Genomic DNA, 23982 nt, shown 5'->3' on the forward strand with positions numbered 1-23982 from the left:
AAATGTTTTATTCCTCATGTCATGACCCCTTTAAAGTGTTATTTTGTACTTGAATGTGTTAGCTGTACTCAGTGTTTGATGGATTGCCTTAATGTCCTGTATTTTTTGTAGTTTTCAGTGGCGGACTGGGAAGAGAAATCACCCTGGGATTTTACATAGAAAGTGGCCCAAACGTTGTTGGGGGGTGGGTCGCTGCCCCCTTCGGCATATTGCGGTGGCGTTTTGTGGCCTGTTCTGCATAACGGGCCCATTCGGCCCACCAGGAAAAACCCCAGTTCTCGCGATGGCCAGTCCGCCCATGGTAGTTTTCAATGTTTGCTGAAATGTCTAGTTACTTTTCTTGGATATTCAGTGATCCGAACAAATTTCAGTGCACTGAATTTTGCATGTATTTATCTGAGACTAAGTATTCATACAAGACACTGATTGCAGGCATTAAGGTCATTTATAGATTATTAATACAATTTCACCTTTCATTTCACTAAATTTATGTTCTTGTCCTTTTGTGTGTGTAGTGTAGAATGCTGTCTTACAGCCTCTCAATTGTAATGTTCTTGGCTAATGGCACCCTCTATTGAAGGACCGAGAGGCCAGAAATTCAACACTCAAATATAATCAGCAAGCACCATCTCATTGAAGGGTTAGTTCACCCAAAAATGAAAATTCTCACATTATTTACTTATTTTTATGCCATCCCATATGTGTATAACTTTCCTTTTTCAGCTGAATCGAAATGAAGAATTTTGTAAGCACATTGCAGCTGTTTGTCCATACAGTCCAAAAGGCATATTTAGGCAGCATAGAAAACTAATGTAAGAAACTAATTGAGAATTAAAACTTTTTTAACTTTAAATCGTTGCTTCAGGCCAGTGCTGGATTGCTGTTTAAAATTAACTAACTCTCACGTGACGTTCGTTCCTCTGTTGTAAACAAAGCGCGCGTTTCTGACTTCTTGCATGAACGCGCTGTTGCACTTCGGTATTGTGATGCGTCGACTGCTGGTAGGAAGTGATTTTTAAAAGTGAATAAAGTTTTAATTATCGATTTATTTTTTACACAAAGGTATCGCTTCAGTTCAGAAGACATTAATTGATCGACTGGAGAGATGTGGATTAATTTTATGCTGCCTAAATATGCCTTTTGGACCATCAAACTGCCAGCAGCCTGATGGCACCCGTTTATTTGCAGTGTATGAACAAACAGAGCTGAAATCTGATTATAAAAATCTTAATTTCGGTTCTACTGAAGACAGAAAGTCATACACATCTGGGATGGCTTAAAGGCAAGTAAATCATGAGAGAATTTAAATTTTTGGGTGACCTAATCCTTTAATGAAACACTATTAGCTTCAAATATATATTTACCCTGGGGGGAAAATCTATTGGCCTACTAAATAATTGCTGCTTTTAATTCAGTATATTTTACAATAATATTAACAAGTATATTTTGTGATCTAAAAAGTGGATCTTTTTCCCTAGTACAACTTAAGCGTTATTACACTGTATACTGTCATTGTGCATGTGTTTTCCCATAAAACAGTCTTCCAGTAGATGTGTCTAGAACTGGTATATCATGTTACTTAGACATGCACATTGTGTATAAGTCAATGATTAAAACAGCATTAATTTGCTGTCTGAAAAATAATAGATTATATGCCTTATTATACAGTAATGCTAAATACTCATTACCGTCAACATTAGCATGTGTTTCACATGGGATGTTAGTCATACAATTTGCTATGTTTGTATGCTGTGGTAGACCTTATATGAGCTGCTGTATTTTATATTTGCTCTCCTTCCCTCAGGAAGCCATAAATACGTTGTTGTCAATAATTCACAACACCATGCAGATTAGCTTAATTGAATGAGAAACTCCTGATGCACACAATTTCAACCTTTTAAATCAGCCTAATATGTAAAAAACAAGTTTTTTTTTACCCTGAAAGGACAGAAGTCATTGTAGAAATAAAGTGAAATGCTTCTGCTGTAAAGTGATTAAAAAGAGTTGAACAATGTCAATAGAAGTAACTATGTATTGTACATGAGTTCAGATAACTTTGAATATAATTATTTAAAGCTGATTTGATAAAAATAGACTGTTTTTGGTATGACCTTTTATTCTGACAATTCTGTATTATACTGACCAATACTGTTAAATATTTGCATTAAGGTGATTTCTGTAGATACACAATGGAATGATTTGATAATCTGTATACAACCTGATTTATATACCTATGTATATATATATATATATATATATATATATATATATATACTATACTATACTATACTGGTTTTGATGACCATAATCACATTTGCCTTGATTTATATATTTAATTGGCAATTACTGCTTATGACATTGTGCTTGAAACAATATGTACAGCTTCAAACTTATCAACTGAAAATAAATTAGTCAAAAATCACAAAAGGTATTCTTTGTATTTTTATGTGTTTAAAGGCTTTAATGAGGATGCATTTATAATAATGATCATATTGAAGTTATAATCATACAAAATATTAAAAATGTCAAATGCACGATAGACATTAGCATAACACTGTTACACTACTCTATATGAACAACAGATTAGCGAAAATGCTTTTTTGTTTTTCCATTTAACATCTATTGTAAATATAATTTTGTGCTGGCAAAAAAAAATTAAATCATCAATCCAAATGCCTGTAACAATGCATTTTTTGCATTGAGAATATTAAAATCAAGAGAAATATAGTTTAGTCATGTGCAAATTGAAACGTGAAAAATCATGACCACTCCTGTGAGATGAAGAATTCAGTCACATCTATAACCTTATAAAAGCTCTTTTGTTCTACATGGAGCAGAGGTGCCTCATGGGGGCTGCCACGTTAGCATCACATGGCCAGCCGAATACTGCTCGCTTAATCTTAGTAACTGCCCTGTTATTGGTACTTTCATTCATGGATTAATTAATCCTGGTTTACTTTAAATAGTGAATTTCTACAATGGCATCAATATCAGTATGAAAAATACTGTTTGAATTATGCAGCATCCAGGCCACTAGGGTTCACTGTACCAATGTAAGCCACTTCGGTATACTTAAAAAATAACTGAGTGCACCTATAACTGCAGTTATCTAAAAAATTTTAAAAAAAAACGTTCAAAACATTCAATGCTACAATCCAAGAAATGCACATTTCTGAACTCTTTAGAGATGCATAATCATGAATAAAATTATTGTAAGCTTCCATTAAAAAACTTGTCTTGGTGACAGGAGCTTCCAGTGTACAACAATACAAACAATACCAAAAACAGCAGCAAGACAGGTAATTAAAAACAAAAAACAAAACATAATTGTAAAAAAAATTATTATACATATACGTACATACACACACGTACTGCAAATCTATTACAATCTGTTATATAAAGAACACAAATACAGAATATTATGTACAGAGCAATGTAAGTAATGGCAGAAGTGGATATGTTGGATAATATAAATAGACTTAAACTGTGTGTTGCACATAATTATTGCTCAATGGGGCAATTTAATTGTTCATGAGATGGATAGCCTGAGGGAAAAAAAACTGTTCCTGTGTCTGACGGTTCTGGTGCTCAGAGCTCTGAAACGCCGTCCAGAAGGCAACAGTTCAAAAAGCTAGTGGGCAGGGTGAGCGGGGTCCAGAGTGATTTTCCCAGCCTTTTTCTTCACTCTGGAAGTGTATAGTTCTTGAAGGGGGGGCAGGGGGCAACCAATAATCCTCTCAGAAGACTGAACTATCCTTTGTAGTCTTCTGATGTCTGATTTCGTAGCTGCACCAAACCAGACAGTTATTGAAGTGCAGAGGACAGATTCAATGTAGCAGGTTGAACTTTCTCAGTTGGCGAAGGAAGTACAACCTCTGCTGGGCCTTTTTCACAATGGAGTCGATGTGTGTCTCCCACTTCAGGTCCTGTGAGATGGTAGTGCTCAGGAACCTGAATGACTCCACTGCTGCCACAGTGCTGTTTAGAATGGTATGGGGGGACAATGTTGGGGTGTTCCTCCTAAAGTCCACAATCATCTCCACCGTTTTGAGCGTGTTCAGCTCCAGGTTGTTTTGACTGCACCAGACAGCCAGCCATTCAACCTCCTTTCTATATGCAGACTCATCATCATCTCGGATGAGGCCGATGACAGTGGTGTCGTCTGCAAACTTCAGGAGCTTGACAGAGGGATCCTTGGTGGTGCAGTCATTTGTGTAGAGCGAGAAGAATAGTGGGGAGAGCGGGGAGATCACACATCCTTGGGAGGCACCAGTGCTGATGGTACAGGTGGTGGAAGTGAATTTTCTATGCCTCACAAGCTGCTGCCTGTCCATCAGAAAGCTGGTAATCCACTGACAGGTAGAGGTGGGAACAGGGAGTTGGTTTAACTTAGTCCGGAGAATAGCTGGGATGATTGTGTTAAAAGCCGAGCTGAAGTCCACAAAAAGGATCCTTGCTTATGTCCCCGGTCTGTCCAGATGTTGCAGGATGTGATGCAATCCCATGCTGACTGCATCATCCACAGACCTGTTTGCTCGATAAGCAAATTGAAGGGGATCCAGAAAGGGTCCAGTGATGTCCTTCAGGTGGGCCAACACCAGTCTCTCAAATTACTTCATGACCACACCTGTCAGGGCGACAGGTCTGTAGTCATTAAGTCCTGTGATTTTAGGTTTCTTAGGGACAGGGATAATAACTGAGCGTTTGAAGCAGCATGGGACTTCACACTGCTCCAGTGATCTATTGAAGATCTGAGTGAAGATATTTCCTGTATTATTGTAGTTTACCTTGCTGAATAATTACAGAAATGCTGAAAGCTTTGGATGTGGAGGGTGTGTCATGGATGACACGCCTCTTCAACATTGCGTGGAAGTCTGGGACAGTGCCCAAGGAGTGGCAGAACGGGGTGGTGGTTCCCCTCTTCAAAAAGGGGGACCAGAGAGTGTGTGCCAACTACATGGGTATCACACTTCTCAGCCTTCCTGGTAGTTTACTCCAAGGTGCTGGAGAGGAGGGTTCAGCCAATTGTCGAACCTCGGATTGAAGCGGAACAATGCGGGTTCCGTCCTGGCCGTGGAACGACGGACCAGATCTTTACTCTCTCAAGGATCCTGGAGGGGGCCTGGAAGTATGCCCATCCGGTCTACATGTGTTTTGTGGCGTATGACCGGGTACCCCGGGAGATACTGTGGGAGTACGGGGTGGGGGGGTCCCTTCATAGGGCAATCCAATCCCTGTACGTCCAAAGCGAGAGCTGTGTATGGGTCCTTGGCACACAGTCGAGTTCATTCCATGTGGGGGTTGGTCTCCGCCAGGGCTGCGCTTTGTCACCAATCATGTTTGTGATATTCATGGACAGGATATCGAGGCGTAGTCGGGGTGGGGAAGGGGTGCGGTTCAGTGGGCTGGGAATCTCATCGCTACTTTTTGCAGATAATGTAGTCTTCATGTCATCATCGATCCGTAACCTTCAGCTCTCACTGGATCGCTTGGCAGTCAAGTGTGAAGCGGCTGGGATGAGGATTAGCACCTCTAAATCTGAGGCCATGGTTCTCAGCAGGAAAATAATGGAGTGCATACTCCGGGTAGGGAAGGAGGTATTGCCCCAAGTGAAGGAGTTCAAGTGCCTCAGTGTCTTGTTCATGAGGGGAGGGGACAATGGAGTGGGAGGTTGGCCGGAGAATCGGGACAGCGGGGGCGGCATTGCACTCGCTCTATCGCACTGTTGTCACGAACAGAGAGCTGAGCCGGAAGGCAAAGCTCTCGATCTACCAGTCAATTTTTGTTCCTACCCTCACCTATGGTCATGAAGGCTGGGTCATGACCGAAAGAACTAGGTCATGAGTACAAGCAGCCGAAATGTGTTTCCTAAGAAGGGTGGCGGGCTTCTCCCTGTGGAGGAGCTCAGTCGTCCGTGAAGAGTTCGGAGTAGACCCGCTGCTCCTTTGTGTCGAAAGGAGCCAGTTGAGGTGGTTTGGGCATCTGGTAAGGATGCCACCTGGGTGCCTCCCTAGGGAGGTGTTTCAGGCACGTCCAGCTGGGAGGAGGCCTCGGGGAAGACCCAGGACTAGGTGGAGAGATTACATCTCCACACTGGCCTGGGAACGCCTTGCGGTCCCCCAGTCAGAGCTGGTTAATGTGGCTCGGGATAGGGAAGTTTGGGGCCCACTGCTGGAGCTGCTGCCCCCGCAACCCCACTTCGGATAAGCGGTTGAAGATGGATGTATTGTTTTAGGGTTCTCTTGCTCGTCCCTGGTGCTCTCTTCCCACTCTGGTGTGCCTTTTCAGGTCTCCCTCCACCATCACTATAATCAGAGACAGGTGTTAGATTAATCATAACCCAGGTGACGATCATTACCGCTCTGCCTCTCCCACAGACTGACACATGACCACGCCCCCCCATGCCACAAATGTCAAAACACATTGCTTCTTGCACATGCCATGACCAAACGCCATGACATCATGACACAAGAATCAGTGACGTGACATATTTTTTTATGAAATATTTCAGATGTATTAAAATTGAATGACATACATGAATGAAATGCATGACCTCCAATGAACTGTTATTAAATGTTTCATTAAAGATTTAAGTGAATAAAAGATTAAGTTGTTTTCTAAAATGTGTATGTTTATAGGGCTTTCAATAAGTATTAAAAGTACTTTATTCTGTTTCTTTCATGGAATTGATTGTGTTATGTTTGTTTGTTTTTTAACCTCATGCAGTTTTATCATAATTTGGCATGGCTATACATCATGTGTGTGACCAATTATGGTAGTAATATTAAAATAAAAATTACATATTTAATTTCTGTGTCTGAAATATTATTCACTGATACAATATGTGATGTGATCCTTTAGTTATATATTTTCCATACATTTGATGGATTTTAAAGAAAAAATAGATCTCAAAAACCTGAGACACTAAATATGAAAATATTACTTATGAGAAAAACAGTAAAAACTAATTTTCAAGACACTTCACTGTACTACCAATAAACTTTTAAAATACTGTGCATGGTATGGTAATATATTATTTTAAGTAAATAGTATGGTCGCCCCACATAATTTTTTTAGGGGTAAGAACATGTTGAAAACTAATTTAATTTCAAGTTTTAATTTAAAAAAACAATTGTACAAAACACTTCAAATATTTGAACTATATTCATATACTATATAAAAGTATATTTTTTATATTTTTTAAATAGCCCTTAAAAAACGTATTCTGTCTCCACACATTTGAAATAAACAAACCAGTATCAATAAAAATGCCAATTATAAATATTTTTTCTGTACTTTTCAAATACTGGACTGTTTTAATTATATGCATAACTATGGAAGATTCAATGAAAAGAACATTATTACGGTTAAATTCCCCCCTGGACAATAATATACGTATTATGATGTTCATTGTTTCTTGCAGAGAAAGAAAAATCTGCGCTCACAATCGACATGCAGTCAATATAATAGAATAATAATAAAACATTGGTGGCATTTATTTTCTATTCATGCTACTTACATAAAAGGTTGAAGAGCTCGAAACCCGTACAATGAATTGATCTCTGAAAGCAGGAATAGTAATATCACCGTGTTTCCATCCATGTCCCAGAACCTGACAACACTGCATTCAAATCAAACTGAATCCAGCATGTGTTCATGCTATTTCATTTGTAAGCTGTAACACAGAGCAGGATCGACATCAGTTGAGTGTTTACCCATACTTAAAAATGTATACTGTTGCATTGAGCAGGCGTCTACATAGGATTGACATTTTATAACAAGTAAAATGTATCTTCGATAACGATGAACAATTTCCACGTTTTTAGTCTAGCTCTCTCAATAAATTCAGTGTTGTCCTGGAGTATGCAAATAATTTTCGCATTTTCGTTCCAAAGTGGAGACATTAAAGGTCAACTCAATTATATGGCTTTTAATAATGCTTGCAATACCTTTAGCAGCAAAAAGTGTTTGGTATGTAGATTTGGTTGATTGTAGATGGAATACTGATGGGAAAACATGAACACATGCATAAAGGTACAAACTGTTAAGCACCAAACAGTGCGTGAGTTTTTTTTTTTCAAAACTTTCAAAACAGCTTACAATGACATTTAACATCAAACATAAGACAAACAGATATTGGGGGAAACATAAAACAGATCTTACATTGTACAGAGTAAAACATTAAATTCTACCGACAATTTTTTTCAAAATATGAGATATTTTTATGCACTTCTTATTTCTAGTGATTGACTTCAATGAGTCATAAAATATTTTAAGATCTTTACAAAAGAAATTAAATGAGGGTGTTATAGACATTACTTTAGCTTTATGTATATGAAACTTCCCGAGAAGAATTATAAACTTGAATGTGTTATCAATTATATCTGAGCCAGTATTACAATCCAAGAAGAAGATCATAGCCTCATCTATTCTGATTATTTTGTAGAATGCATCAAAAACCATCATAGATACCTGCTTCCAAAAGTCTTCAGAGTATTTACAATTACAAAATAAATGAATGAGAGTTTCAGATTCAAGATTACAAAAACAACATTGTGATGAGAAGTCTTTTTTAAACTTATTAAGAAATGCATTACAGGGATAATACCTGTGTAGTATTTTGAAATGAGTTTCCTTGACCTTATTTCAGTGCGTGAGTTTAGAAATGTATTTACCTATGTTGTGCTCGTGCTGCCACCTAACGACACAAAACACACTTCACAGCTCTGTACAAGTTTAACTGGAAAAAAAAAAAATCAAACATGACAAATTTTACTAAAGCGAACAAATTATATTTGCTCTTTTTTTTATGCATATGTCATATACAAGAACAGGTGGATTATGAGCATTTTAAATTCAGCGTGTAGGTAGCTCGCTCAAATGCCTGATGTAAATTTTTTGGGCAGAGGCTCAAGCCAATAAATTAGATTAAGTAACAAATAAAAAAAAAAAAGGAAACTAAAACCTTACCTCATAAGGATGGATAGAATACATATATTTATTTTTGTATGCAATTCACCGTCGGCTGTTTGGGTCCATGAGAGCAAAGCACTGTGGGAACTGTTCCTCTGCAGCAATGGCTTGGCTTGTAGTGAGAATAGCATTTTCTGTGTGTTTATTATATACCGCATTAGCGGTATTTGAAGATCAAGTTGGAAAGTTTGATTGGTATGTAAATGAGCTTCATACATGCGTTGTGGTTTCACGTGTAGCTCACTGTGCGAGTTTTGCGACTCTTAGGCACTGATGCCTAATGTAGCTACATCGGCTGATGTTCAAGCAGGTCATCATGTGATTTAAACTGGAGATTTAATACACATTTGTATTATATGGATTTGAAAGAAACGAGTATTCTTTTGTTTTACCAGTGTATTCATGCAAAGTTCTTTTGGAAGGATTTGGAAACTTGTATTGAGGGAAATTTGTGATGCGTGTTTATGTGCTGTGCTATTTTATATTAAAGGTGAAGTAGCATATTTTCGAAAATGATATAAAAACTAAAAGAACTGAAAACATGTAATGTAATAAAGGAATTACAATTTAAATACATTTATGTATTCTGGCAATGTAATATACGTTAATAATGTGATTACAAGTAGGCTACCTCTTTTCTATATTCTTGTGGCACTGATTAAAAAAAAAATATGTATATTTAGTCACTGAACTCCGTTTTCTTTCAGGAGGCAACAGTTTATCGGCAAAGTGCGTTTTGCCTTGTTTGACACACATTCTCAAGCGTCCAAAAAGCTTCTGGTGGCAACTGACAAAAACGTGTTTGCTTCCCTCAATTCTAGGACTGGCGACTTTTGTAAGTGTTAATGCTTATCAGATTATTGCATTAAATCTGACAGCTAAAGGCTTACATTTTATAAAGACAGTCTTGATTTTCATAGTATTTACCCTTTGAAAGTGCTAATTTGTTAATTTGATTCCTGCAGTCTGGCGCCATGTGGATAAGACTGGACCAGAGGGTCATATTGATTCGCTTCTTATGGATGGACAAGGTGAGAATGCAGTGTAAAATGCACGAAGAAGTAAGCTTTGTTTTCACTTCTGAAACTGCACTTGCTCTCATTTAGATGCTGTAGTTGTGATTGGGAATGGGCGTTTGCTTCGCTCCTGGGAGACCACAGTTGGTGGCTTGAAGTGGGAGACTGTGCTTGATACTGGAAGGTTGTATATTGTGGCTGCTGTAGAGTTAATGGTTTAGATTTTTGATCTGTAAAACTGATGTTGATGTCATCAGCTTTCAGGCCGCTGCCTTAGTTGGAGTCCAAGGCTTTGTGAAGTATGTTGCCGTGCTTAAGAAAACAGCAATCTCCTTCCATGACCTTACCAGTGGTAGCCAGATATGGGTGGAAAACCTACCTGACAGGTGAAGAAAAATCTTGGAATTCATCATAACGGATCAGTAAAAACAAATCATGACCTGTACTGTGCATTAGTACTAGAAATAACAATGTATTCTCATTGATAAAAAAAATACCTTTTGCTATGGATTTGTTTTTGGTAATCTCATCTCCTTGCATCCTACAGCGACTCTGTTCAGTATCAAACCATTTATTCTGGAGGGAATGGATTGTTGTTTGTTCTGGGAGTTGTCCCAAACTCCCATATTGTTATTGTTGAATACAAAATGGAAGATGGAGAAATCATGAATAAGGTATAACATTTTGTCTGCAGGTTGTTAATGTTTTATTACACAGCTCTCTGGAAAAGTTTATTTTGATTTGTCAATTACTGCATTCTGCTTTCATTGTTCTGATCCTCTTTTACACTGCTTGCACTACTCTTCTTACATATTCACATAACTTAAACTCAGATCCATATTTCATGTCCATTTATATATTAAAGTAGTCATGTAATAAGCATGTATGATACAAGGAAGGTTTTGGTCTTGATCACCCTGTTGGATAATTGATTGATTTCTATCCATATTGTGTAATTCAAGTTGTCTGTTTGCATAAATGTAAACCCATTGGGGTGAGAGATTGAGTGAGTCAGATTACACATCATTCAGTTTTCAGTAATTCAGTTTCCATCACACATTTGTTGCTCTCAGAAATCAGTTGAAGCAGCATGGATGTCAAGCTTGGAGAGCAGCTGTGCAGTCATCAGCTCAGGGATTCTCTTGTGTGTGGACCCGATCACACAGTCCCTTTACACACTGCTACTGCAGTCTACAGAACAGAAAGATATGAAACAGATCCATCTCCAGGTGCTAATATGACCACATTTGCCATTAACGTACTGTGCTATCGTCTATCACTATCTATATTATAATGGGTGGCTCTTCATTTCAAAGACTCTGGACTTGGAGGTGGCATCTGGATTCCAACCTGTTCTGACATCCACTCAGCCCAACCCTGCGCAGCCTCCTCTCGCTGAGTTCTTTCTGCAGCTCAGTCCAGATCATCACATCCTGCTGCAGCACAAAGATGGCCTCATTGCTCCACTCCGAGATTTCAGTCCAGTAAGAACTAATACCACTCACACACCAATGTAATTGGTTGTAATATTAAACACACAGTGTGACCAATATGGTCTAAGAGCTCTTTCATAATCCGTCAAAAAGACTAAAAAAATCAGCCTTGAAAACCATAAAATTTCTAATGTCCAATATTCTTTGCATTTCAGTCTAATCTGGTTGCTTTTGCCACAACCGGAGAGAAGACAGTTGCTGCTGTGATGTCACTAAAGAATGACACAGTAAGTTACCTTTCAAAAACATTTACTGAAACTTTTCTAATAGGCTTTTCTGCTGGTTATATGTGGACATATCAAATTAGAATTTTTTTTTTTTGTTCAGACTGCAGTCGCTTTTGCTAGCATGTCCAAATTAGCTGTCATAGTAACAATGCAAGCTTGTGTTCACCATGCATGAGTGTTCAGCAATGGGTGTTTTTGTCATTATTTATGTTGTTCATGAGGGCAGTATCCAAATGAATGAATTTGTCACATACAACAGCTGGAAAATGGGAGAGGTGGCAATGCAATGCTTTTGGCTGCTAGGGTTTAATTTACAACTGTCCCGTTAGCTCGAACTGTCCCGTATTTTGGCCGAGGTTATGACGTCCAATATGGGAAACCCATTGTCCTGTATTTTAGCGAGCTGCAAATTGTCTTCTATTAAAGCATAAAATGGTCGAGGGGCGAGACTCTTGAAGAGGACTCCCGTCGTGTATCCCGTATTTGAGTGTTGTGTTGTGTATTGTGTTGTAGTGGCTCACAACCAATGTGTGTTACCGCACTTTAGCGCATCTCGTTGGGTGGGTGAAACAAATGTCTGTATTATTTAAAAGAGGTTTGCACTGCTTTGGCTGACCTGTACTATATAGATAACATATGGTGCTTTCCATTCAGAAGTTATCACCCTAATGTCCAATTCCCCTTATAGAATTTGCTATCCACTGTCGTAGTAAAGGTGTAATGAAATGGTCATTCATCTCACTTTAAATAATTTATAAAAAATGATCTTATAACGATCCTACAGCGTGGCCATAATTTTTAGTTTTCCTTTTGAAGTGCACCGTGAAGACATCATTTATACTGTTTGGAACACTGTACATGTCTTCTTGTAGCAAAACCTTATGAAAAAACCATTGCGCACAATGAATGATGAAAAAACCTCATGTGTAATCCGATCTGACCATTCAGACTAAAACGCATTTACACAAATCTTACTTTAATCAGATTCCAAAACTTCTAAGAATGTGTTTTGGATCAGGCTTGTAAAAATCGGTTTTATGTGTTTTTGTCCAGTTCAGACTACAAAATTTGAAACTAATTTGAGTAAGAGAGGCCAAAAAAACTAAATTTTCTGCCAGTGTGATTGTAACCATAGGTTCTCTAGTTATGTGCTCCTATCTTAAACTTTTGTAATTCTCACAAAAGGCCTGCAGCATCAATCTGTTTAGTGCTGAAACAGGACGGAGACACCTGGACACCACCATTATCTACCACATGGACCCCAGTGGAGGAAAGCCAAACAGAGTGAGGACTGATGCTGAAGTTTTAAAGGGATAGTTCACCCAAAAATGAAAATTCTCTCATCATTTACTCACCCTCAAGCCATCCCATGACTTACTTTCTTCTACAGAACACTATGATTTTTAGTAGAATATGTTGCTCTGTATGTCATCATGATGCAAGTGAATGGGTGCCAACATTGTTATGCACCAAAAAAGTACAAGGCATCATAAAAGTACTCCATACAACTCTGGGTTTCCAGGTTGAAGACACGCAACAGGAACAAGCAAACTGACAATGGCAAGCAATGAGCCTTGCACTGTAAGTTGATCAGCTGTTGTATATGTTTGCAATATTTTTATTGTTTGCAAATTATAAACGGCTCATGTGGATTTTTTATAACTCTGTTAATGTTAGCTAGATGTATTGCTGGCTTCCAAGGCTGCAGCATGTTGTGTTTGCCGGCTAACTTGTTTCAAATCTGGCAACCTGGGGTTGTCGAAATACCATTGGGAAATGGGCAGTAGGCGGGATTGCACAGGCCAAAACACAAACAGAAATTCTGTCCTGGAACGAACAGTTTAAATTACTGGCTATAGCATTGTTTTCGGAGAAGCCAGTATTTCAACTTGGCATGTTTCCTAAATCTCTGCTAACATATTATGATAATTTTATGCTTTAGTACAGTAAATATATTCCATATTGCACCTTTAATCCATATCTTCAGAAGTGATATGTGGGTGAGCAACAGATTAATATTTAAGTCATTTTTCCTTCCCAGTAGGGGGCGATATGCATGGAGAATGTGAATCATTATAATCCCAAAATTAAGAAAGTGAAAGTTAAAGTGGACATTGACTGAGCATGGAGGATAATGTATAGTAAAAATGTACTTGAATATTGATCTGTTTCTCAACCACATCTGTCATATCGCATCTGAAGATATTGATTTAAACACTGGAGTCTTATGGATTTAATGCTGACTTTCAAAATATTGGCAACAGTTCACTTGCATTATATGGACCAGTAGAGCAATTCTTCTAAAGATCTTTGAGTTTAGCTGATGAAAGAAAGTCATACACATATGGGATGGCATGAGGGTGAGTAAATGATGAGACAACTTTCATTTTTGGGTGAACTATTCCTTTAAGCCTGTATAATTGTTAGCCAGTTTTTTTTTTTTAAATTTGGAGGTTAAAATGATTTGAATGTACTTTAGATGTATGTCCACGCCTTTCTGAAGAAAGATGACTCTGTGGGATACAGAGTCATGGTGCAGATGGAAGATCATACCCTCACATTTTTACAACAACCTGGTATGAACTACACTTAAAGTACACAGTGTGAAATTAAATAAACTTGTACTGTTTTTTTTTTTTACAACCTGGTATGAACTACACTTAAAGTACACAGTGTGAAATCAAATAAACTTGTACTGTTTTTTTTTTAAGATATAATAAATGTAAAATGGCTGCCATGATATCTAAAAAAAAATATATAGATATGAAAAAGTTGTAATCATGGGTATTCAAAGGTTAGAAGTAATTTTTGTTAGAAGTAATTGCTAGAACGTGTCTCTTTTATGGGAAACGGATAACAGCTTGTTTTTTGTGTCCCACTGCAGGCAGAGTCGTCTGGACGAGAGAGGAGGCCCTGGCTGATGTGGTTGCCATGGAAATGGTTGATCTGCCACTCACTGGAACGCAGGCAGAGCTGGAGGGAGAGTTTGGAAAGAAAGCTGGTAAAGTGCAACATAAACAGTAGTCATTACTCTTAACATGTACTATATTATTATTATTATTTTAAATGCATCCTTGTTGAGAAGTCCCTTCCATCCTGTTATTTGGATCAATCCAGTTCAGCCCAAAAACATTACACATATAGTCCCACATATTATATAGTCTATTTAGAAGTCGATGTAAGCTAAAATGTTTAAATGCAGGTGTTACATAAACCATAAACCAAAAAGAATTTCCTTCTTTACTCTGTGTTTGTGATGTATGGCTATTATGGCATGGAGTGCTTCTGCTTGCTAAGCATAAACTTATGTCTCACTAAGTTGTCCTGTTGTCCATGGCTTTCCTGCACTTTCTTTCTGTATTTATTTCCTTATGTGTCTTCTTTTGCCTTTCTGCTGCACTCGGATCCAGCCATTCAAGGTAAAGTAAGGAGCCTCTTCTGCTTTAAATAACATGCTTTGTGTATGAAATGTCACTGATTATTAAAAAAACAGTGTCTATAGAATGTAACTAATTTTAATTTGTAATGGGATGTGCAATTTTCTTTTTTTGTTTTTTTGTGAAAACTACATGCTTATTTTCTCTGAAATAAAAGATTTTCTTAATTCAGATGCTCATAGTCATCTCTTGTGATCTGCAGATGGCCTGTTACCCATGGTCCTAAAGCGCCTATCTTCCCAGTTCATCCTGCTGCAGGCTTGGTTGGCCCATCTCTGGAAACTCTTCTATGATGCCCGGAAGCCTCGGAGCAGTGTGAGGAATGAGGTCACCATAGAGACCCTGTCTCGGGATGAGTTTAACCTGCAGAAAATGATGGTGATGGTAACTGCCTCTGGGAAGGTGCGTTTGGGAAACTGCTGTTGTTTTGTCATTGTAGTTTTTTGTTGTCGATTAACATGTCTTGTTTTCCTACCCAACTCTATGGCATCGAGAGTAAATCAGGAACTGTTTTGTGGAAACACTTTTTAGAAAACATCAATCCCAATTCCGTTTTCAAACTATTGGGAAACAGCTATTTTGTTGTAGTTTTTTGTTGTTTAATAACACGTGTCTTGTTTTGCTACCCAGCTCTTTGGCATCGAGAGTAAATCAGGAACTGTTTTGTGGAAGCATTTTTTAGAAAACATAAATCCCAACTCTGTTTTCAAACTAATGGTTCAGAGGACAACTGCACACTTTCCTCATCCTCCACAGTGCACACTTCTTATTAAAGATAAGGTAAGGTTGATATGTAGATGTAGCACATCCATCCATCCATCCATCCTTTGATTGAAAACACTTGCATTGTGTTTACAGGATACAGGTCTTGGAAGCCTCCATGTCTTCAATCCTATTTTTGGTAAGAGGAGTCATACTAGTGTCCCTGCCTTACCCAGACCTATCATTCAGTCTCTGTTGTTGCCGCTCATAGACCAGGACTATGCTAAAGTTCTCCTCCTTATTGACGATCAGTACAAGGTGGGTCTTCGTTCTCCAGACAAATCTTCTGTTTTTTGGAGAATATAAATGCATCTGTCATCTTTTATCATTCAGGTCACAGCTTTTCCATCTACTAAGAATGTTCTCCAGCAGCTTCAGGACAAAGCATCCTCCATATTCTTCTACCTAGTGGAGTCCAGCCAGGGCAAACTGTCTGGTTTCCGTCTACGCAAGGTTAGTGTGCATTCTTCTTGCCACATACATACACAAACATGTAAAGCTCTCTGAGTGCTGCATTTGACTAATTGTTCTGGGGTTTTTCATTCAGGATTTGTCTACAGAGCTAATCTGGGAGGTGGTCATCCCAACTGAGGCACAGAAGATTGTGGCTGTCAAAGGAAAACGTGTAAATGAACATGTTCATTCCCAGGGCAGAGTAATGGGAGACCGTAGCGTGCTCTACAAGGTACTACTGACCTCTATCACTGCTGTTATTGGGCTGAACAAATCAAACTTTTTTCTAATCATATCTTTTATTCATCTTCAGTATCTGAACCCTAATCTTCTGGCTGTGGTAACGGAGAGCACTGACACCCATCAGGAGCGTAGCTTTGTGGGAATCTTCCTCATTGATGGTGTGACTGGCCGTATTGTACATGAGGCAGTGCAGCGGAAGGCCAGAGGACCTGTTCATTTTGTGCATTCAGAGAACTGGATGGTGGTAAGTACTCAGGCCTACATAGTTTTAAAAAAAAAATCTGAACACCTGCCACAGTCACATTATGCCTATATTTGATGCAACACTTCTTATGTGTTGTTCCCTTTTAGTATGTATACTGGAATGCCAAGTTTCGTAGGAATGAGTTTTCTGTATTGGAGCTCTTTGAGGGAGCAGAGCTCTATAACAGCACAGTCTTCAGCTCACTGGACAGACCACATCCACCTCAGGTGCTACAGCAGTCGTACATTTTTCCCGCTCCTATAAGCACTTTGGAAGCCACACTGACAGAAAAAGGCATCACCAGCCGACACCTCCTTGGTTTGTACTGTGTATTCCAATAGGTGCTTCATTAAAGATGATTATCTTCATAAAGATAGTTTACCCAAAAATGATAAAAAAATGATAATTTACTCACCCTCATGCCATCCCAGAAAGTGTATGACTATTTCTTCTGCTGAACACACACAAAAAGAGTTTTAGAAGAGTATTTCAGCTCTGTCCATACATGCATGTGAATGGTGACCAAATCTTTGAAGCACCAGAAAGCACACAAAGGAAGCATTTAAGTAATCCATGCGACTCCAGGGGTTTGATCCATGTCTTCTGAAGCCATCCCTTAGGTTTTAGGTGAGAAAAGACCAAAACATAACACTTTTATTTATTTTTTTATTATTTTCTATTATTGTACATCATGCCATTGCAATCTCGAGGCTTTTTTTACTTTTAAGCTGTCTTTGTTCTTTTTGGAGCTTCAAAGTTCTGGTCACCATTCACTTGCATTGCATGGACTTACAGATCTGAGATTTTCTTCTAAAATCCTTCATTGTGATCTGTAGAAGGAATAAAGTTATACACATCTGGGATGGTCTGAGGGTGTGTAAATGATGAGAGGTGCTCTTTCTAACATTCATTCGGTATCACTATCGGTAATATCTCGGATGTGGCCAATTCTGGAAGCTCCAATAACACCCAGTCTATTAGTTGACAGACCAATCACAGCAGTGATGAGAGGGTTCCACCTCCTTAAAGTGCCTCCGGAAAGTATTCACAGCACTTCACTTTTTCCACATTTTGATATGTTACAGCCTTATTCCAAAATGGATTAACTTCATTATTTTCCTCAAAATTCTAGAAACGATACCCCATAATGACAACGTGAAAGAAATCTGTTTGAAATCTTTGCAAATTTATTAAAAATAAAAAACGAAAAAAAAATCACAAGTACATAAGTATTCACAGCCTTTGCCTTGACACTCAAAATTGAGCTCAGGTGCATCCTTGTTTCCACTGATCATCCTTGAGATGTTTCTACAACTTGATTGGAGTCCATCTGTGGTAAATTCAGTTGATTGGACATGATTTGGAAAGGTACACACCTGTCTATATAAGGTCCTACAGTTAACCGTGCATGTCAGAGCACAAACCAAGCCATGAAGTCCAAGGAGTTGTCTGTAGACAGGAATGTATCGAGGCACAGATCTGGGGAAGAGTACAGAAAAATTTCTGCAGCATTGAAGGTCCCAATGAGCACAGTGGCCTCCATCATCCGTAAATGGAAGAAGTTTGGAACCACCAGGTCTCTTCCTAGAGCTGGCCACCTGGCCAAACTGAGTGATCAGGGGAGAAGGGCCTTAGTCAGGGAGGTGACCAAGAACCCAATGGTCAATCTGACAGAGCTCCAGCATTTCTCTGTGGAGAGAGGAGAACGGTGGTGGTGCATGGTGGTGGCAGCATCATGCTGTGGGATGTTTTTCAGCGGCAGGAACTGGGAGACCGATGGAAAGTCAAGATCGAGGGAAAGATGAATGCAGCAATGTACAGAGACATCCTTGATGAAAACCTGCTCCAGAGCGCTCTGGACCTCAGACTGGGGTGAAGGTTCATCTTCCAACAGGACAATGACCCTAAGCACACATCCAAGATAACAAAGGAGTGGCTACAGGACAACTATGTGAATGTGCTTGAGGGGCCCAGCTGGAGCCCAGACTTGAACCCGATTGAACATCTCGGGAGAGATCTGAAAATGACTGTGCACTGACGCTCCCCATCCCACCTGATGGAGCTTGAGAGGTCCTGCAAAGAAGAATGGTAGAAACTGCCCAAAAATAGGTGTGCCAAGCATCATACTCAAAAAGACTTGAGGCTGTAATTGGTGCCAAATGTGCTTCAACAAAGTATTGAGTAAAGGCTGTGAATACTTATGTACATGTGATTTTTATTTTTTATACATTTGCAAATATTTCAAACAAACTTCTTTCACACTGTCATTATGGGGTATTGTTTGAGTAAAATAATGATTTTAATTCATTTTGGAATAAGGCTGTAACATAACAAAATGTGGAAAAAGTGAAGTGCTGTGAATACTTTCCGGATGCGCTGAATAGGCACCTATGACAGTGGTTTATATTTCATTCTCATTCTCTTCCCCATGAAAATCATTGGAAGCTATCCTCCGCAGGACTCTTAAGTGGTCGCTTAACAGTTCATCAGACGAGCTACTATATAGAGATATAGCTTTACTATAATTCTTTATCTCCAAGAGAGGATGAGGTCTTCTTCTCATTCTGGAATTGTGAAACCTCAAAAAATACGGTACAAGTTCGAAATATTCATGCTAAAAACAGTCTGTTAATTCATCACAGATGCTGGTTTACATCAGTCGATCTGAAGGAGGCTTATTTTCATGTAGGAATCTACCCATCACAAAGAAAATTCCTGAGATTTGCCTATGAGAAAATAATTTTTGACAGTGCCTTTCGGACTTTCATTAGCACCGAGTGTCTTCAGCAAGTGTGTGGAGGCCACTGAGATTGAAGGGTGACTGATTATCTAGACGATCTACTGCTGTGCAAGCTATCACGGCAGCAAGCTGAGATGATACGAAAACGCTGGTGTCTCATTTAGCAAATTTGGGATTCAAAATGAATGAGACAAAGAGCTGTCTGATGCCCTCACAGGAAATAATTTATCTGGGTATCAGATATACCTCTGATCAGAATTTATCGTTTCTGTCAAAGGATGGATTTGCAGTTGTTTGTTCCTTTTTCAGAATGGGAAAAAAATTATCATTCAGGTTGTCATTCAGCTTCCCATCAAACATTCATCTAATATCTTCCTCTGAAGCCTGTATTCTATCAAGAATCAAAAACTTCAGGATCAGAATAAAAAGTTCCTCTCATTCACAAATCATGACGGTCCGTCTGTGACAATCCAAGTAGGAGATCCAGGCCGTTTAAACTGTCACTGGACTTCTATGCTGTGTCCGTAACCAGGAAAATTCTGCCTCTGGAGGCTGTATACGGAGGTACGATGCAAATAAGGTGCTTTTCAAATGGTTCAGAGACCAGTTTCTTAAAGAATTCCTTCAAAACAGCTGTCAGTTAAGCCATTAACTGATTAGGCAGCAAGGTAGCAAGTCAGCTGCCTACATTTTCGGATGCAGCCCAAGGTAAAAGCGCTTCATGTGAGACATTTACTAGAAGTAAATGTCTTATTCACTATGCACAACTGGTTTGTTTGTATGTACAATTGGTTCGAATTTGTTATTATTTTATTAAATGCGATTGCTAACGTGAACATGCCATCCATGGTTGCTGAACTATTGTGTGTAATGTTATTTCCGTCTAACTAATATATTAACAATTTCTTCATGTGCAAATAAATTTAAAAAATGTGATGACTAAAAATATCTGAACAATTCTAAAGCTACAATTTAAAATACAATATTTTTTTGTTTTGTGTGAAATTGAGTACGTAAAGTGCTAAATAAGAGTTTATTATTTTTAGCAATTTTATGTTTGTAATTTACTATATTAAATTGTGTGATGTATCAGCCTATTGACCACCCTGTTCTCTGGATATCGGCATCGGCCAGTAAGAAACCCATATCTGTTGACCACTAATGGTCACTCAATCATACTGATCACCCTGAACTGGCTGGGGAAACTGTGGCTGGCAGAGATCATTCAACTTTTGTGTGCTCAGCCTTGGCAGCTCCCACTGTGCAGGGATCTCCTGTCGCAAACACCAGGGGAAATATTTCACCTCACCCCGGACCGAGTAGCTCTTTGGGCCTGACCTGTGAGAGGTTAAATTTGAGTGACACTGGTTTACACCCCTAGAGAGATTGAAATGATTCAGTCGTGTGCACACAGACACATTGTTACATTTTTATGTTCAGTGGCAGATTGTGACGGGAAGGGTGTGGCCGGGCCATGATGGAGACCGGCCGGTGCTGAATCAGCTGATCAGTGGGAGAGAGAGATAAGGGGCATCTGGAGACGCCAGTTCGAGAGAGGGAGAGAGCGAGAGATGTACGCGGCCTTGTAGCATGTGTGTCTGTGTTCTTTTTTTTTTAAGTTAATTTATTTCATTTAACCTTTATGTTGACTGTTCAGCCAGTTCGCACCGCCTCCTTGCCCATCTTTATGCTGTTACAGTGGTGCCGAAACCCAGGAGTGAGGAGGGATGTGCTGTCGCGGAATCCTTGCCGCTGCTGTACGCCAAAGGAGCAGCCGTCTGCATGGGGACGGAGGGGTCGCTGCCCGCCGGCAAAAGCTGGAGGAACCGCTGCCATCCACCAAAGAAGGTTCCGTCTGCCAGGGGCCAGAAGACTCTCTGCCGTCCACAGGGGAGGAACGAGCTGTCATCTGCCAGAGGGCGGAGGAGCGATTGAGGACCGGGCGGGAGCATATACGGGAGTTAGCTATAGTGAGATTCCAAACGTGTGTTAGAAAGAGAACTTAAACTCTGGTTCTCTGATAACAAGAGTGAGGTATCTCATCACACTTCCCTCAGTAGAGATGTGTGGAGAATGATGTAAGCACCAATGACAGTGGTTTATATAGGGAGTTGGGACTCCCTCATTACTGCTGTGATTGGTCTGTCAACTGACAAGTCAGGGTGTTCTTGATGCTTCCAAGATTGGCCACACCCGAGAGAACCGGGGTTATGCGAGTAACCTAAAGATTACAATTTTTGGGTGAACTATTGATTGGCACACACAATTATAAGCATTACCTTCTAATATTCTGAATATTATTTTTTTTCCTTATAGTTGGGCTGACATCAGGTAATATTTTATCCTTACCAAAGATATTCCTGGACCCACGAAGACCAGAGGTGGTCTCAGAACAGAGTCGGTGAGTTCTCAAATAATAGTTACAATGTTATTTGTAATGGTTACAATCCTTACAAATTATTTAATCTGTCTGATTAACAAATTGTTTGCTTAATAACTAAATTGAACAATGACCGTTTTACTATTTAGGGAGGAAAATCTCATTCCCTATGCTCCAGAAATGCCAATTCGAACAGAGTGGTTTATAAACTACAACCAAACTGTATCAAGAGTAAGGGGACTCTACACTGCCCCCTCTGGCTTGGAGTCTACTTGTTTGGTAAGTGTTATACATTGTCAATGCATTTTTCATTACAGAGCATTAAATACATTCTTTGGTATTCTTAATTGAAGCTCTGATTTTTAATATGCATCATACATCTCAGTCTGTTGTCTCTGGCTAAGTTAAAATGACTCCTATTTCTTGACCCTATAGGTGGTTGCGTATGGTCTTGACATCTACCAGACCAGAGTGTTCCCCTCCAAACAATTTGATGTCCTTAAGGATGACTACGATTATGTACTTATCAGCAGTGTGCTCTTTGGCCTCTTCTTTGCTACCATGATCAGCAAACGTCTAGCAGAAGTCAAACTGCTCAACAGGGCATGGCGATAATCATGATGTCCTGTTGACTTCTCTCTTTCATGCACTGCAATGTGCTTGACACATTGATGGCAGGAGACTAGCCGGTGACCATGTCAAAACTGCAAGATCGTTTGATAAGTTTTGTGTGTTTTTACCACCAGCTGTCCCAGGGATCTTGTGTATTGAGAGGAAGTGCATAGACAGCTATGATAGTTTTCCCCTTTACAGAAAGACATTATTGATGTAGGTTTTAATATATAAATATAATTATTTTTTTGCCCAGCATTGAACAGATCACAGTCTTAATTTTTTTATTGTTTATTTATTGTGCCTTTTGGGGTAACATGTGGTTTAAAGTTATATCCTTATTAAAAATCAACCATCCCATGTTTTTATTGGATGCTCCCTCACATCCAATAAATTTTTTTCTTTATACATTTCATTCAGCAATGTTGTGATTTAAAAAGATTGAAGGATGTGTGAAGTGCATTTTCAAAAAGAGAATCAATGAGGGATTATTGAAAAGGTACCTCTTATCAATTTAAATTTAAATGGATGGAATTAATGATTGGGTTTTTAAATAATAATTTGAGTGCTTATTTATATCTGATGATGTGTTTGAGGATATAGTGCATTGTTCCGAATTGTGCGAAATGGATTTGAATGGGCAAATACTAATGCAAATGAGAACTGTGAAATTTCAAGAGTCAAGGCATTTTAATTGTTTTGTCCTGGATATTTATGATAGAAGGTTCTGCATAGATTAAACTAAACAATATGGATGAACTTTTTCTAGTTGTTTTATGGTATGTCAAATTCACTGGATGGTTTGGAGCCATGTTACTTGAAATATGTATGGGCAAAATCCTACTATGCCATGTCATACTTCAATTTTGACTCCTTACAAATACTTGTGATTTTACATTTACGTCAAATGTTTCCACTACTTTTCATTGATTCTACTTTAAAATGTTTGAAAACATCCTGTCTGCTACAAATTAAATACTGATATCAGAACAAAGTTTAGTTAAATTATATTTGCAACACAAGGGTAGATCAATAAATTGGTGTGAAAACCTACAGTTTTTTTTTTTTTTTTTTTAAACAAGGATAAAATATGTGTTCATTTCCCCGTTAATCACTAATAAAAGATGTCTCCCCTTCCAAATGGCTGACTCATGGATTTTATTGACAAAATTTAACAAAACATAATTTGGGTCTTGAAAAAAGAAACACTTTAAAATTCCTTCTGGTTACTTTATTTTACTTTGTGTGAGTTGATCGTAATTTGATAGATCAAGATTGATTGAAGGTTGGATTGCTCTGATTGTTATGTAAACTATTTTATAGAAAAAAATATTTTCTAAATTGTTGGATTAGCATGTGCGTGTATAAAAGTATCTTTTTAGCATGTGCGTGTATAAAAGCA

General features: G+C 38.7%; 1 protein-coding gene across 3 annotated transcripts; it reads left to right on the top strand.

Moving 5' to 3' along the window:
• The first annotated feature begins 9044 nt into the window (after positions 1-9044).
• LOC127628365 (ER membrane protein complex subunit 1-like) lies at positions 9045-23709 on the top strand. Of its 3 annotated transcripts, XR_007968651.1 has the most exons (23): positions 9045-9168; positions 9681-9808; positions 9939-10004; positions 10080-10173; positions 10247-10375; positions 10537-10663; positions 11063-11218; positions 11306-11473; positions 11638-11709; positions 12895-12993; positions 14189-14285; positions 14594-14710; positions 15349-15548; positions 15777-15926; positions 16005-16166; positions 16242-16361; positions 16456-16593; positions 16675-16848; positions 16956-17166; positions 21029-21161; positions 21288-21558; positions 21905-21989; positions 22118-22133. XR_007968651.1 is itself a non-coding variant. In XM_052105070.1 (22 exons), exons 1-22 carry the CDS (start codon positions 9077-9079, stop codon positions 22581-22583), a joined length of 2895 nt encoding a protein of 964 aa, XP_051961030.1. In that variant the 5' UTR covers positions 9045-9076; the 3' UTR covers positions 22584-23709. The 3 variants fall into 3 exon arrangements, 1 of the variants encoding a protein (XP_051961030.1); XR_007968650.1 differs by having other exon boundaries at positions 21029-21558; XM_052105070.1 differs by lacking the exons at positions 21029-21161; positions 21288-21558 and adding an exon at positions 22404-23709 and having other exon boundaries at positions 22118-22247.
• The last annotated feature ends 273 nt before the right edge of the window (positions 23710-23982 follow it).

This window comes from Xyrauchen texanus, chromosome 35 (genome assembly GCF_025860055.1).
Source record: "Xyrauchen texanus isolate HMW12.3.18 chromosome 35, RBS_HiC_50CHRs, whole genome shotgun sequence".
In the NCBI taxonomy this organism is placed as follows: domain Eukaryota; kingdom Metazoa; phylum Chordata; class Actinopteri; order Cypriniformes; family Catostomidae; genus Xyrauchen; species Xyrauchen texanus.